The 16,680-nt window shown below is 45.8% G+C and overlaps 1 protein-coding gene across 1 annotated transcript; it reads right to left on the bottom strand.

Moving 5' to 3' along the window:
• Positions 1 to 4,858: 4,858 nt before the first annotated feature.
• Positions 4,859 to 16,295, bottom strand: she (Src homology 2 domain containing E). Its single transcript, XM_058083969.1, has 6 exons — positions 15,496 to 16,295; positions 13,838 to 13,964; positions 9,898 to 10,155; positions 9,353 to 9,683; positions 7,158 to 7,277; positions 4,859 to 6,019 (listed from the first exon to the last, which is right to left on the bottom strand). Exons 1-6 carry the CDS (start codon positions 15,949 to 15,951, stop codon positions 5,821 to 5,823), a joined length of 1,491 nt encoding a protein of 496 aa, XP_057939952.1. The 5' UTR covers positions 15,952 to 16,295; the 3' UTR covers positions 4,859 to 5,820.
• Between the last annotated feature and the right edge of the window lie 385 nt (positions 16,296 to 16,680).

The raw sequence follows: 16,680 nt of genomic DNA, 5'->3' as shown, positions 1-16,680 counted from the left end.
ACGTCAGCATCGCACGTTGCACTCCATAGATCTGCAGTCATCTTCACCAGCTGTACACTGACTTCTCAAAAGTACATCCTATAGTTTTGCTCCTTCAGAATATTTGCTCACTTCTGTTAGGTGCAGTAGAAGCCGTCTAAGTCGACCAAGTCATCAATCGCTGGTCTGCCATTGTTGGTCTTAATACTAAAAGGTTACATTTTCATTCATTTTCTACCGCTTATCCTCACGAGGGTCGCGGGGGGTGCTGGAGCCTATCCCAGCTGTCTTCTTAGGGCGAGAGGCGGGGTACACCCTGGACTGGTGGCCAGCCAATCACAGGGCACATGTAGACAAACAACCATTCACACTCACATTCATACCTATGGACAATTTGGAGTCGCTAATTAACCTAGCATGTTTTTGGAATGTGGCAGGAAACCGGAGTACCCGGAGAAAACCCACGCATGCACGGGGAGAACATGCAAACTCCACACAGAGATGACCGAGGGTGGGGAAAGTCAAAATAAGAAACCAAAAAGTTACCACTTCCACACAAAATAGGAGGAGAACTCATTCATTCATTCATTTTCTACCGCTTATCCTCACGAGGGTCGCGGGGGGTGCTGGAGCCTATCCCAGCTGTCTTCTTAGGGCGAGAGGCGGGGTACACCCTGGACTGGTGGCCAGCCAATCACAGGGCACATATAGACAAACAACCATTCACACTCACATTCATACCTATGGACAATTTGGAGTCGCTAATTAACCTAGCATGTTTTTGGAATGTGGGAGGAAACCGGAGTACCCGGAGAAAACCCACGCATGCACGGCCGTGGGTGGAATTGAACCCTGGGTCCTGAGTCCTCCTAGCTGTGAGGTCTGCGCGCTAACCCATTCGACCGCCGTGTCGTCAAGGTTACATTTTCCAGCTGGCAATTTGTCTGTCAAACGTTTGCAGCATTTCTGGAAATGCTGGCTTTTCAACTGCAGTTGTGTTGTGTTGCTGACATCGTTTTTATCCTCTTGAGTTCTTTGACATTACCTTGCATTACCGAGGATCTTTTGCTGCACTGTGTGTGCATGCTAGCGGCCCCGCCTCCCCCCACAAAGTCACTGTAATGACTGACGAGGTGTAGCTCTGTTGCGAATGAAGAAGGCTGGGAGGGCAACAGGACAGGGACTCTCACTTCCACTCAAAGCTCTGGTGTAGGACCGTTGGCCGTATCCCAACCTGGAGGTTGCTGGTTCAATTCTCCGTCCTCCCCTGATCATGTCCAAGTATCTTTGGGCAAGATACGGAACCCCCAGTTGCTCCTGATGCTGCGTCATCAGTCGGTAAATGTGCTAACCGTGGTGGAGAACCGCGAAGTTGAAAGTCTTATCGGACCAAGTCACAAGCGAGCGACTGCTAGTTCTGCTGATGCCGACGCGAGTCAGCCAGTCTGAGGGCTTAAACGGGTTCTCCTACTGAATGAATCCACCTTGCGTTTGTGAGGAGGACCGAGTAAATCCCTGCAAACACCAGGAGAACATCCATAAAACAGGTTGGACCGAGATGAGATCCCAGAACCACCTGACCACACGCTCCACCAGACTGCATCCGAAGCAGGCATTCATGAATGCGACTGATATTAGCAACAAAGATAATGTGAGCCCGCTCGCTGCTCGTTGAGGCCTGCAAACATCCTACGTCTGAGTCCCAAGGGTTGAGGCCTCATGTTTGCCGTGACCTACTTTGTGGGTTTTTAATGAGGAAAACTGACCAGAGCACATCACACAGATGGGCGCGGAGAGGTGATGCTCGATGGCGTCTGCTGTTGTGTAACATTGCCGTTTTGAACGGGCGTCCGAGATTAGCGCTCATGACTCGTCAACCTGAAAGCAAGCGAGCCGACATCTGACATGCATCCGCGGTCTTTGACCTCCATATCGGAATCGGAGGGGCGCCGGGAACGTTTGCGTGTGCCACAAGACTTAATTCCTCGCACGCCACGTTGTTGTCCAGCGCATCGCCGCCGCTACTAAAGTCAGGCTTTATTTGCTAGCTGCGTTTATACAACCCGGTCTCTCTCTCTCTCTATCTACTCCCTCCCTGAAGAGATGCCCCTACCTCACTCTCACTAATCGCCATGGCAACCTGGTAATCCCTGAACAAGAACAAAAATCTTTTTTTTTTCTCTGCACACACGTAAGAGGACGGCGTGCACACATGGATGCACATGCGTAGCTGAGACACTCATGCAAACCAGCGCTTGCTAGTCTGACGCGTGTTGGCGCATGTGTTGGCGCATGTGTGTATTTGTGTATTTGTGCAAACGTGTTTACGGTGACACGTTACTATTTAGGTTGCCTGTGCGTGTGTCGCTGTAATTGATTACACACACAGGTCAACGCTTTTACTGCTTTTTTTTTCTTTCCTGCTGCAGGCTCGTCTATGAAAAACCTTTATTTATCCGATACGTGCTTACAACCGGAATAACAGTCACTGAAGGCAGGGGTGTCCAAAGTTTTACAGAAAAATTACACAACCTAAACAACCTAATCTACCTCATAATGCTAATAATCACAATTGTACAAATCATCAATAACACACATCTACACTACATCAAATTATTTTATTTTATATTATCAAATTATTTATATTTATATTTATTTATATTTATTTATGTTTATATTTATTTATATTTATTTATATTTATTTATGTTTATATTTATTTATTTATATTTATTTATATTTATTTATATTTATTTATATTTATTTATATTTATTTATACTTATTTATATTTATTTATTTATATTTATTTATACTTATTTATATTTATTTATTTATATTTATATTACATATTTATAAATATATTTATTTGTTATTTACATCAAATTATATATATATATTATTCATTTATATCTAATAACAAAAACAAAGAATAAATAACATACAAGAACAGGGTCAATTAAACACTGCGCAGTTGATGTGATGTTGCATTCAAGCGCACTGGTAACTTTAAGTGCTTGGGTTATAGGCTTTCATACATGAACCAATCAGAGGATGGAAAAAATGCGATGTCACTAACGGGCCTTACTCATACTGTAGTGTGTGACATGGGCCAGCACTCCTGATTCTGAAGGCCCTAGGCAGATTACACTGACATGGCAACACATAGGAACTGAAATTTGATTGGACAAAAAAAAAATGTAACTAGGAATTCATGCAAATTTCATGGAACAAATACAAAGATTTAAGTTGTAAATGCAGGTCAGTGCTTCTGATTGTGTTTCAGGCCAGCAGAGTAGGCTTTGCAGGCCTTGAGTGCACATCACTGCTAAAACCAAATGAATGTAAGCTATCTAAACAAAACATCAAATTAGCTTTGTTTTATTTTGACAATGTGCCAAGAGGGGTAATCAGTCGGTCAAAAATGGCTCCCGGGCCGCACCTTGGACACCCCCGATTTAAGGACAGTGCTTATTTTCATCACCAAAAGCCCTAATATTCACATCATAGTCTCACATTTATCCGCACCGCTCAGCATTTTTAGGGAATTGTGCTGACTCGTAAGATTGTGAGAGCTTCGCCCGGCTCCCCGTTCCGCGTCGTGTCCTTCTTCTGAGGCATCTAATCACCGCTAAAGCTCTGTCTCCGGACCATCAGATCGGCTGGCAAATGAGCCTCATTTTCGGGGCGGATCGATGGCTTTGAGCGACAGCTGCAGATGGACGAATGAGTATACTCCAATCAGTTGTATTGATCTTACAAAGCCCCGGCCTAATTGTTGGGCATGGCGCTCCGACGTGTCAGCACCTCTGTGTTAAGGAGATTGTAAAAGTTACAGCATGGCGGATGGAGATACTTGTGTGCGATTCCCTTGTTCCGTACTGGCTTTTGTAGTACATGTACTCTCCAATACATGATCCAAATACTGCATACAATACAGTGGAAACTGAAGTTGCCTTTTATTGTTCAAGTAGTTATCAGGAAATGGTTACTTTGCAAGTCGGTTTCAATGTGTGCCCCCAAATTTCTGCCCCTGGCGGAGTTACCTTAGCTTGTTTTTTCTTGGGCGTCCATCCTCTCAATGGCGTTGTGGGTACCACGATTCGGTATTTTTTAAAAAAACGGCTTCCAAAGTTGCAAAAATCTGAAAACATCGGCTTGGCATCACCGACCCACCGCCACCGCGTTGCCATCACGTAACCAGAAGTGAGCTTTGATGACAACCAACTTAATATTTCGTGACTGTCGCAGAAGTATTTCCACGTCTGGTGAGTCTAGACGAGCCTCGGAAAAAGGGACGACGACAGACTTGCGTTCGTTTTCTTCTTCTGTGGTTTGGCGTGTCACGTGGTTCAGGAGCGTTCCGGCGTGGACCGTGCCTTGGAGTGTAGTTAGAATAACTTTTCCACGATAACCCGCACGGATCAAGATTTCTAGATCTTCCAGAACCTGCACCTATTCCAGCTGTATTTCCTCAGATTTCCAAAACATTTCCATTCTTTTCCTACCGCTTATCCTCACGAGAGTCATGGGGGGGCTGGACTGGTGGCCAGCCAATCCCAGGGCACATATAGACAAACAACCATTCACACTCACATTCATACCTATGGACAATTTGGAGTCGGCAATTAACCTAGCATGTTTTTGGAATGTGGGAGGAAACCGGAGTACCCGGACCACCGTGCTGCCCAGATTTCCGAAACAGTCAGTTTTAATTCATTCTACCCAGGGCCCGCCTCCAGACATGCCCACTGCACTGTGATTGGTCCCACTCGGTTTGTACAGCTAACAGCTTGTACCCGTTTTTTGGTACGCCCATATAAGGAAGTGTGGTTCACTGAGCCGTTTTTAAAAAAAATATCGTATTGTGGAAAAATATGGGGATATATATCGTACAGGGCAGTCGAGTAGTTAGCGCGCAGACCTCACAGCTTCTTCTTCTTCTGTGGTTTGGTGTGTCACGTGGTTCAGGAGCGTTGAATACCTTTTCCAATGCAGCTTTCTAGATCTTCCAGAACCTGCACCTATTCCAGCTGTGTTTCCTCAGATTTCCAAAACAGTCAGTTTTAATTCATTCCGCCCAGGGCCCGCCTCCAGACATGCCCACTGCACTGTGATTGGTCCCACTCAGTTTGTACAGATAACAGCTTGTACCCGTTTTTTGGTACGCCCATATAAGGAAGTGTGGTTCACTATTGTGTAAAAATATGGGGATATATATATCGTACAGGGCGGCACGGCGGTCGAGTGGTTAGCGCGCAGACCTCACAGCTTCTTCTTCTTCTTCTGTGGTTTGGTGTGTCACGTGGTTCAGGAGCGTTGAATACCTTTTCCAATGCAGCTTTCTAGATCTTCCAGAACCTGCACCTATTCCAGCTGTATTTCCTCAGATTTCCGAAACGCTGTTTTAATTTAGCTTGAACCCGGGAATACCCATATATAACGAAGTCCTGTGATGTCACAGTGAGCCTACCAGTGAGCTGGTAGAAAAAAAGCTAGCGTTTAGCTTTCCACCCCAAACAACTTCCAAAAAAGATCATGAAGTTTCCTGCGTCATCTGAAACTTTGACAATGTTTAATATGAGAATACAAAATTCTAACAACATTTATAGTTCATAAAAGTGGAAAAAGCATAATAGGTCCTCTTTCATATTTGGAACGCAATTTGGAATGCAATTTTTAGGACGCGCTTTGAACATCCAGGAATAAAGGACGCCATTCTGGCTCATTCCATCGCTATGGCGACGAGGGTATTATGCCCAACAATTGGCCAATCACATTCAAGTCATCCCAAAGTACAAGACCGAAGCAGCGCGTCCTCGCGTACGGTATACGCGCTGACCTTTTACATTGAGTGCGGCCTTTGCACGGCATGCTGCAGGGTCATGTGCTCGGCCCCGGTGAAAGGCAGTCTGTGCGTGCAGTAGTGGTGGACCAGCTCGGGGATGCTGGAGAAGACGCAGCTGCTCTGGTCCAGAGTGTAGCCCAAACCCTTGCTGCTCTTCGTCTGGGCGACTATGATGTGCACGCAACTCTGGCTGGTCCTGACAAAGCAACAAGAGTAACACGTATTGGCGCAATATAAGGAATATTTAAGGAATATAAGGAATCTAATCCAGGCTGAGATATGTGAATTAAAAATCCCGTCCCGAACTGATGGTGTGTCGTGGCGAAGGTTCAGTGGATGTGTAACGGGGGTTAATGATGTGGATTCTCAAATGAATGAGCAGCGTACAACAAATGTGCACACGGCCGTATGCACACGCGCACAAACACACACATGCACGCACATGCACGCGCCTCATGCTTCAGCGTTTGGGTTAGGTCAGGTCCCTGCCAGGTGTATAGGTAGATCAGAACTCTGTAGTCCTTCATTGTAGTCCAGCATCTTCATCATGGGTACTCAACTTTTTCTACTGCATACCGACACATCAGGATGGGGGGGGGGCACTTTAAGCATCAAAGACGTCAATACAGTAATCCCTCGTTTATCGAGATTTATGGGTTTCAGACCTTACCGCGATGTTACAGTATGTATATAGTTACAGTTTAAAAGTCTTGTTTGACATCATTAGAGCCCTTGAGACATGAAATAACAGCCCTATAGTCACCTTTACTCTCATATTACCCGATAAAGTGGACATAATAATAATTCAAACCTGCAATAAAAGCCTGTTGTTGTGGCAAATCAAGCCACATCACAACATTGCAGTAACGTTACTGACACCTAGTGATCAGTGTCGAGTACTACATCAGAATTTGTTGTATTTGTATTTTAGGTAATTTGCTCATTTTTATGCTTAAAAATGCTTAATTTAGACATAAAATATGTGCTTTAATGTGCATGTTTTGGCTAATAAGAGCATGATTTGTTAATTAATATATTTTTGAAAAACAGAGTGAAATCGAACCTCACGTTCAAAAGATTGAAATTATGATATGCAGAATTCTACACCGGACAACAGGCCTTCATTGTTATTACGTCAACATGCATAATAATAATAATAACAGCTAATAATAATAAGCTCATTTTCTCTGATGATATCTCCTATATTGAATAATAGGCGTGTAAATGTGACTCTATGGGAGTTGTTTCATAACCGGAGGGCCCGTGTTGACAAGATGGCAGCGCCATGACTGTGCAAATATTCCGGGATCAATTAAGCGAGTGTACACACTCACTTGAGAGCGATGGAGTACTTGCTGGTTCCTGATTCGCTGTCTCTCACCAGGAAGCTGGCTTCCCTGCAGCGCTGCAGCTGAGCCTCAGCCTGCGGCCGACTCACACTCCCGTGGTACCAGCTTGGGGGGGACGTGGAGGAGATGCCGTCAAGCCGAGACATATGGACACAAGCAAGGAGATGCGTCAAGGTGAGAGCCGCCGTAAGTCAAAACATAAACAACATGTACGCGGTGCGGCTGTAGAGGAGGCCTAGTATTAGCACGCAAGATGGCAGCGACATACGTACGCCATATAAACAACAGGCAGTGCTCGGCGCTTAGCGATAATAATAAAAACAGACGACATTCCGTGGCTACAAGAGAGGAAGAAAGCGCTAACACGCTCCGAGCATGTTCCCGCTGATTCCATTTCAATAGAAAGGCCATGCTTAATGAGATGGAGCGAATCATTTTACACTTCAAGTCACACCTAACTCCACATTTACCATTCCTTATATTGCATCATTCTTTATTATTATTATTACAGTAAACCTCGGATATATCGGATTCAATTGTTCCCACTGGTTTTGTCCGATATAAGTGAAATCCGTTATATGCGTATACCGGAAAATGTCCGTTTTACGCATATATGGGATTTATATCCGGTATATGCGTAAATGGGATTTTATCCGTTATAAAAAGGCACTTCCTTGACTATGTTTCCAATGTACCTGGACGCGCAGGCAACGCTGCAAACGCTGCAAATGACGTCGTATAGCGGCCTGTCACGATTCGGCGAATCGGAGCGCCACGATGCGGCCATCCGATATATGCCAGGGAAATTTAATGGAAATGCATTGGAACGGGACTGGAGATTTTGTCCGAAATAGGCGAAATCCGTTATAAAAAATCCGATATATGCAATGAATTTTTATTGGAAATGCATTACAGAAAAATCGCTTCTTTTTTATCTGTCCGTTGTGAGCGAATTTCCGATATATCCGAGTCTGATATATCCGAGGTTTACTGTATTATTATTATTATTATTATTAAAAGAGGTGATGACCAGTTCCACACTAATGCATTTCACTCCAGAGCAATTTGAGGCCATACAAATGGCCACAAGGAGGCAGTAGCGCATCGTTTAATAAGGAATATGACAGGAAGAAAGCGTGGAGGAGCGTGTTGTGCAAAAGGTAAACGCATTTTAGTGCACACACTCGTGCACAAACAAACACACGGTTCAATTCCAAATGTGGAAATGGTAACTAATTTATGGTGTTATAATTTTAATTAAATTGTTATTTCAATAGACCAGGGTTCAATTCCACCCTCGGCCATCTCTGTGTGGAGTTTGCATGTTCTCCCCGTGCATGCGTGGGTTTTCTCCGGGTTTCCTCCCACATTCCAAAAACATGCTAGGTTAGTTAGCGACTCCAAATTGTCCATATGTATGAATGTGAGTGTGAATGGTTGTTTGTCTATATGTGCCCTGTGATTGGCTGGCTACCAGTCCAGGGTGTACCCCGCCTCTTGCCTGAAGACAGCTGGGATATGCTCCAGCACCACCCCCCCCCCGCGACCCTCATGAGGGAAAAGCGGTAGAAAATGAATGAATTCAAGTCAAATGTTGTTTATGTTGGTATAGTTAAGTGCTTCTCTGGGGGTCCATGGGGGACTTTTTATTTGTAATGCAGGCCTGCCAACATGTACCAATTTAGAGTACTCAACATGACTCTTGAATACGCTTGTATGCTCTCCATTTTGTTACATTTTCCGTGTTTCTGCTTCAAGTAATGAAGTAATATAATCACTTTCACGAGTATTATAAAATCGGGGATGGTGCGAAAAAAACGGGGGGGGGGGGGGCATGACAGAAAATTGAGAAGCACTGGTAGAGTTGTTTAGATGTTCGAGCTGTCAGAAAAGCAAAAAATATTTGTGTTAAAGTGAAAGTTATGCCACAATTTTTTAGTGGGGAACTGATATTTTCCTGAAACTTACCTATGTTTTACTTCTGATTACTAAAGAACGAAAAAGTCCGAAACAAACAGGAGTGTAATCTTTCTGTTGGTAGTTTCCATGTTCATATAACCATCAAACATAATAATCTGTGTGCCTTGAAAGATCAGTCTAAATCATCTAAAATGGCCGCCACCGAAGGGCGACTACTTTTGTACAAAGCTGAATGAAATGATAAATGATTTTCTTCTCACCCCTGCTTGTCCAATGGCAGACCGGGGTCCACTTTGGCCGCCTCCCCATCCGGTGGGGCGCCCCCCGAGGTGGGAGAGGATGGTTTGTTCGGGCTGGAAGAGGGTGACAGTTTCAGGGTGGGAAAGTTCGGAGACGTTGTCGTTATCGGGGAAAGTTTAAGGATCGGTGATGACGGGAAAGATGGAGAGGATGAGGAGGAGGATGAAGAGGTGGAGACGAGTGTTTTATGGGTCCAGTTCTTCTGTCGGGGAGTTTGGTTCTGCTGTTGCTGACGGATGGAGATGGAAGCGTTCTCTTTAGTCGGGGAACAATCCACAGCTTCAAACTGAGCTGGAGGAAGTCAGAGTCACAATGTCAGCCTTTCACAATAAAAGCCCAGCAGCTGCCAAAGTAAACATATGTTTGGAAAGTCATTCATTAGGTTTGTTCAGCTTCCGCTGTGAAGCAAACAGATAATTGTGATTGGATTACGCTACGAATACCACGCCCTAACAACCCCCCCCCCCCCCCCCCCCCCGCCCTTGTCACCAGCATCCCCGCCTACCTGACAGGGCTCGAACAATGTCCTCCTTCCGCCACTCCCAGGGAAGCTCGTACTCGCCGGCCGGCCGGATGTCAGACTCCGGACGGGTGACAGGGATCCACACGCCCTCGCTGTCGCCCTCCAGTCTGCCCTCGTACGGCGTGTCGTAGATATTCAGGGGCGGGGGCTGCTTGCCCTCCTCCGGCTTCCCTTCCGCCTGGCCTCGGTCCAACAGAACGCAGACTTTGAGGAGGTCCTTGGAGCCCCGTCTGCGGACCTCTAGGATGAAACACTCCTTATTATATTATATTATATAATATATTCGCCTTTACGCAACATCTACGGCGTCCAATCGGGATCGAATTTCGATGACATCTGGCGCTCAGACACGACTTAAGAAGCTAGTTACGGACGCTCCTTATTTCCTACGGCGTTTTTAGTGTTTAACAGCGCTGTGTTTGTACCTTCTTATTGTGTTTGGTGCCGCCATACCGACCCCTTAAGCTTTGCTAGCCTCTTGGTCCATTGTTTACACTGTTAGCTTCGAGCACCCCTTCCCTACGCCGAGCAAGCGGACACCCTCACGGAGATACAGAGGAGGAGAGGCTGTAAAACGGGTGTGAACGGCGAAAAAGGTTGCTAGCTAAAGACGCTATTGACCATGTTTACCATCCGGCATCACAGGGAACGGAAGTTGAAAGCGCTAGCGGCGCTAACCCGTGAAGTGCGCCACTCAAGATTATATTTAACTTTGTACATTTAACTCTTTGTATTAAGTTGTGGACTCCTATAGAGATGCTACACACAATAACCTGCACAGAAAGCTTTCTAGATCTTCCAGAATCTGCACCTACAGTATTCCAGCTGTATTTCCTCGGATTTCCAAAACATTCCTTCATTCATTTTCTACCGCTTATCCTCACGAGGGTCGTGGGGGTGCTGGAGCCTATCCCAGCTGTCTTCGGCCGAGGCGGGGTACACCCTGGACTGGTGGCCAGCCGATCACAGGGCACATATAGACAAACAACCATTCACACTCACATTCATACCTATGGACAATTTGGAGTCGCTAATTAACCTAGCATGTTTTTGGAATGTGGGAGGAAACCGGAGTACCCGGAGAAAACCCACGCATGCACGGGGAGAACATGCAAACCGAGGGTGGAATTGAACCCTGGTCTCATAGCTGTGAGGTCTGCGCGCTAACCACTCGCCCACCGTGCCACCCGGATTTCCAAAACAGTCAGTTTTAATTCATTCCACCCAGGGCCCGCCTCCAGACATGCCCACTGCACTGTGATTGGTCCCACTCAGTTTGTACAGCTAACAGCTTGTACACGGGTACGCCCATATAAGGAAGTGTGGTTCACTGAGCCGTTTTTTTATCATATTGTGGAAAAATATGGGGATATATATCGTACAGGGCGGCACGGCGGTCGAGTGGTTAGCACGCATGCCTCGCAGCTAGGAGACCAGGGTTCAATTCCACCCTGTGTGGAGTTTGAATGTTCTCCCCGTGCATGCGTGGGTTTTCTCCGGGTACTCCGGTTTCCTCCCACATTCCAAAAAAACATGCTAGGTTAATTAGCGACTCCAAATTGTCCATAGGTATGAATGTGAGTGTGAATGGTTGTTTGTCTATATGTGCCCTGTGATTGGCTGGCCACCAGTCCAGTGTGTAGCTCGCCTCTCATCCCAAGACAGCTGGGATAGGCTCCAGCACCCCCACGACCCTCATGAGGATAAGTGGTAGAAAATGAATGAATGAGTTCTCCTCCTATTTTGTGTGGAAGTGGTAACTTTTTGGCTTCTTATTTTGTCTTTCCCCACCCTCGGTCATCTCTGTGTGGAGTTAGCATGTTCTCCCCGTGCATGCGTGGGTTTTCTCCGGGTACTCCGGTTTCCTCCCACATTCCAAAAAAACATGCTAGGTTAATTAGCGACTCCAAATTGTCCATAGGTATGAATGTGAGTGTGAATGGTTGTTTGTCTATATGTGCCCTGTGATTGGCTGGCTGGCCACCAGTCCAGGGTGTACCCCGCCTCTTGCCCGAAGACAGCTGGGATAGGCTCCAGCACCCCCCGCAACCCTCGTGACCTGTTGTTCATACAAAACTGTGGACTTAAGCGTTTAACATTTATTAGTGGGCTATTTGACAGACGGCTAGCCTGTCAACGTAAGCGGACTTTTGTAGGAACAAACAAAGTATGGCGGTCTTTGTGTTGGTGACTTGGACAAAAAGATCTAGCACATCCTGAAATCCCGAGCCGAGCCGCAAGTTGAGGAATGCGAGTGGTGTTTCTCGGCGGTCCGACAGCTAGCCTGCGTGTCTGCGCTATTGTGAGACCAAACAATGGAGGGACAGGAAGAAAAGGTCAACGCCGCTGCGGATTGGACGACGGACCGGCCGACTTCCTGACTGCTGGGAAGTGATTTGGTGCTGGGGGAGGGGGGGGGGTTGAGCTTGTTTTGGGGTGGGTTGTCGGGATTGTTACATTCTGTTAACACATAAAGTGTGCGGGGGGCGGTGGTGGGGGGGTGGCTTCCTATATCAAGAGAATGGGGCAAAGGAAACAGAGGCTGGAGACAGGAAGTTGGAAGAGGAAGCTGCGCCCATTGTCCCTTCACAACACTGTTGCTGTAGCAACCGCCAGAAAGGGAATGGGGGGGGGGGGCAGTCGACACATGAGCTGGGGGCTCCCGTTCGGCACCAAAAGAGCCTTTTTAGCGGGATAAATGGAAGAACATACTGTACATTTGAGCTATTTATAGGATTTATAAGCCTTCATTGGAACGCCTAATCAAATGATTGCTGTAATTAATTATAATTATAATAAGCACAGGCAGCAAATATATTAGCATATTCCGTGTTTCATATTTTATCGGCACCCTAGCATATTAAATTGGATGTGTTTGTGTTGATTTACTTAGATTTAGTTTAGTTTTATTTAGTTTAGTAGATATCACATCAACACAAATCACTTCCTGCTTTGTCACCTTTTACACGAAGTACAAAGTAGGACACCCCCCTGCAAAGATGTTTTGGTTTCAACCAATCTTGCTCGCAAACACTCCTGGTTTGAGTCAGCAGTTTGTAAAAGATGCATTTAAGTGAAATAGGCCGTTTCCCCCCCCACCGAAAATAGAATTAAAATGTTGAAAAAGGGAGTCGGTAATGAGTAGCTACGCCATCAAGAGGTCATAACCACGGGAATACCTGACAGGAAATGACATTCCATATCCATATTTGCCAAGATCAGCCTTTTAACGGCTGTGGTCTTAAACTCGGATCAGTTGACAAACGGGCCGTTTATCTTTAAGGCTTCATTTTTGGTCTGACTCCCATTGCTTCTTTTCCCGTTTTTCCCGTTTTTTTCCCGTTTTTTCCCAAGACCAGGGTTCAATTCCACCCTCGGCCATCTCTGTGTGGAGTTTGCATGTTCTCCCCGTGCATGCGTGGCTTTTCTCCGGGTACTCCGGTTTCCTCCCACATTCCAAAAACATGCTAGGTTAATTAGCCACTCTAAATTGTCCATAGGTATGAATGTGAGTGTGAATGGTTGTTTGTCTATATGTGCCCTGTGATTGGCTGGCCGCCAGTCCAGGGTGTACCCCGCCTCTCGCCCAAAGACAGCTGGGATAGGCTCCAGCACCCCCCGCGACCCTCGTGAGGAAAAGCGGTAGAAAATGAATGAATGAATGAATCTTATGCCACCATGTTATTCCATGGGGAAGTCACAGCAGCTGAACAAAAATGAAGAAAACCTATGTAAATTCAAATTCTCAAACCTGCCTTGAGTCTTGTGATTATTTTTGATCCAGGCTGCATTCAAATAGCTAATTAACGTGTTTTAGCGTGTTTTACTGATAGCATATGTCATGCAATCTGTGCTACCATTCTTTGTCGTGTCATATGTCAACAGGCGCTCTATCTGAAGCAACGGTGGAAGCCGTCCTGACCTGTGATGATGACCTGGGCATCGTAAGGTTCCATGTAGCCATCGTTGACGCCAGCTCGCTCCGCCTCTCTCTGCTCTTTGGTTTTCTCTGCGTCGAAAGGATCCGCGTAGTCCTCCAGGATGATCAGCTGGGAGACGGGATGCAGAAGAGGAATTGATTTCCCACAACGGTTGTTGGTTGCACCCCAAACTATTTTTTGTTCTGCCCCAGACAATTGAAAAATTCCCACATTTTTCCCCACAATTTCACATTTTCCCTCACATTGAAAATTTCCACAAAAGTTCCACGTCTAAACCATTCCGGCACATTCTCATCCTACTTTTCCAATAATTCCATAACACAAATTCCAGCCCAAACATTCTAAATTGAAATGAATGGAATTTCCCCGCATTCCATTTCAGCAGCAAAGACAATTCCCACATTTTTCCCACAATTTCACATTTTCCCTCACATTGAAAATTTCCCCAAAGTTCCACATGTCTAAACCATTCCAGCACATTCTCATCCTACTTTACCAATAATTCCATAACACAAATTCCAGTCCAAACATCCTAAATTTAAATGAATGGAATTTCCCCGCATTCCATTTCAGCAGCAAAGACAATTCCCATTATTCCCAAAATTCCCAATTTTACCCAACACAAACCCCATTTAACTTCTTACCACTTCCACACTTCTCCACCCTCAGTCAATTTCAACACCAAAACCATAAGGCTGTTTATTTCCTGCCATCTTTTACGAGGTTATTCGAGGTCAGGTCATGGGGGGCTGCAGCCGAAGCAGGGAATCCCGGTCTTCCCAGTGGGCCACTTCGTCTAGCAGATCCTTCTCACGCTTTGTTCACTTTCTACTTTCCATATTACATTTAAAACATTCCCATTTTTCCAGAATTCCACATTTTCTGGGGCCCTGAATATCCGCAGAGATATTCCTCAACCCATTTAAGCTATTTCATCATCAAACAAATTCAGGTTGACCATTCCCACTTTTCCCGTCATTCCACATTTTCCAGCCCTTTTATCTTGAAAGTTCCGATGTCTTCCACATTTCTTCACCAGTTGACATCATTCCCTAATCCAAATATTCCATTCATTCTATGGGGAAATTCTATTCTAATAATGTTATGTTCCCAAAAACATTCCCATTGAAAGGAATGGCATTTTCCATTTTTTTCACCCATTGATGCCATTCCCACTGCCGTCGAGTGGTTAGCGTGCAGACCTCACAGCTAGGAGACCAGGGTTCAATTCCACCCTGTGTGGAGTTTGCATGTTCTCCCCGTACTCCGGTTTCCTCCCACATTCCAAAAACATGCTAGGTTAATTGGCTACTCCAAACTATTCCATATAGGTATGAATGTGAGTGTGAATGGTTGTTTGTCTATATGTGCCCTGTGATTGGCTGGCCACCAAAGACAGCTGGGATAGGCTCCAGCACTCCTGCGACCCTCGTGAGGAAAAGCGGGAGAGAATGAATGATGCCATTCCAACATAAAAAAAAAAATTCAACAGTTTTACACTGGCTGGGGTAGGCTCCAGCAAACCCCTGTGACATAATTCCCCATTTTCAATCAATTTCCCACAACCAAATAATTCCACAATGTGGTGTTCTGCTTCCATGATACAGAAGGTCAAACATGGATGGTTTCAAATACTCACCGTAGTTTTGATGGCAGATTTTCCATTTTCGCTCTCGGGCTTCGTCTGCTTGGTGATCCCGTTCACTTTGGGCGTCTTGTCCTGCTTCTCCACTTTAATCATCCTGCTAATGTAAGCTTGGGCCAAGCTGGAGGTCCTGCTGACCGGAGCCTTCTCTTCCGGTGCCTCCACCTTGCTGGGGCTCTTACGGCTTTTCGGCGCCAGGGTTTCCCACACGGTTCCCCCGGCCGAGCCGCTGTTGATGTTGTTGTTGCGGCCCAACTCCGTGGCTGAATTCTTCCTCGTCCTCCCGGCTAGCAACGCGGCCACGCCGCCATCCTTACGCGCGTTTCCCTTCAGGCTGTCCCGGGAGAATGAAGCTTTGTGGCGGGTTTGGGGACCGGACTCGGAGGCCGAGCGGGCCCGTTCGCTGCCGTTCTTCAAGTTGATGGGGAAATCTCTGAACCATTTCGCCATGGTTGCCGAATATTTAGACGTCAATGAGATAACTTGGTGTTATTACGCGTCGACAACTTTACGCACACATTTACGCACGGCTTATCGCAGTCTTGGCTCCCAACGGGTGCGTCTTGGCTCCCATGTATCCCAGTAGTGGACGTCAGGCTGCACCTTGCAGCAGCAACAACTATCCCCTCAGTTTGAAAAGAAACTTTTCAAGAGCGAACACTCGAAAAAACTGGAAGTTTTTCCTGGAGCCAAGTGAAGATCCCATCACCGGTACGTGAGACGGTGCGTCCAGCTTGTCGACCACGCTAAGTCAGGGGACGGACGAGGAAAGTTGTGGGCACAGACTACTTTTTAGACAGCTCTAAAAAGGGGGTGGACGATCCAAATATCGATACTGTTGATACCACGAGGTATCAGTATCGGACTGATACCAGCGTAATTGAAGTAGTTATATGGCAGGGGTGTTCAAACCTTTTCCAGCCGGGGGGCACAGAGTGAAAAAGGAAAGGATGCAACTTTGCCACTTTGATATTTTGTAGCTATGCAGTTATAGTACAGTAAATACTATATTTCAAGGGAAAATATGCATATTCATATACGTAACTTGATCAATTTATTGGCAGTTTAGTTGTTTTGCACAATAGCTCTTATATATATTAACAATATACTGCATGTGGTATTTGAATTTGATCATTTGGGTACTATAAAAGTAGAATAATTTGGATTTGATTACATTTC

The sequence above is a fragment of the Doryrhamphus excisus genome, chromosome 10 (assembly GCF_030265055.1).
Source record: "Doryrhamphus excisus isolate RoL2022-K1 chromosome 10, RoL_Dexc_1.0, whole genome shotgun sequence".
Taxonomy (NCBI): domain Eukaryota; kingdom Metazoa; phylum Chordata; class Actinopteri; order Syngnathiformes; family Syngnathidae; genus Doryrhamphus; species Doryrhamphus excisus.
This window is presented reverse-complemented; position numbering and strand designations above follow the sequence as displayed.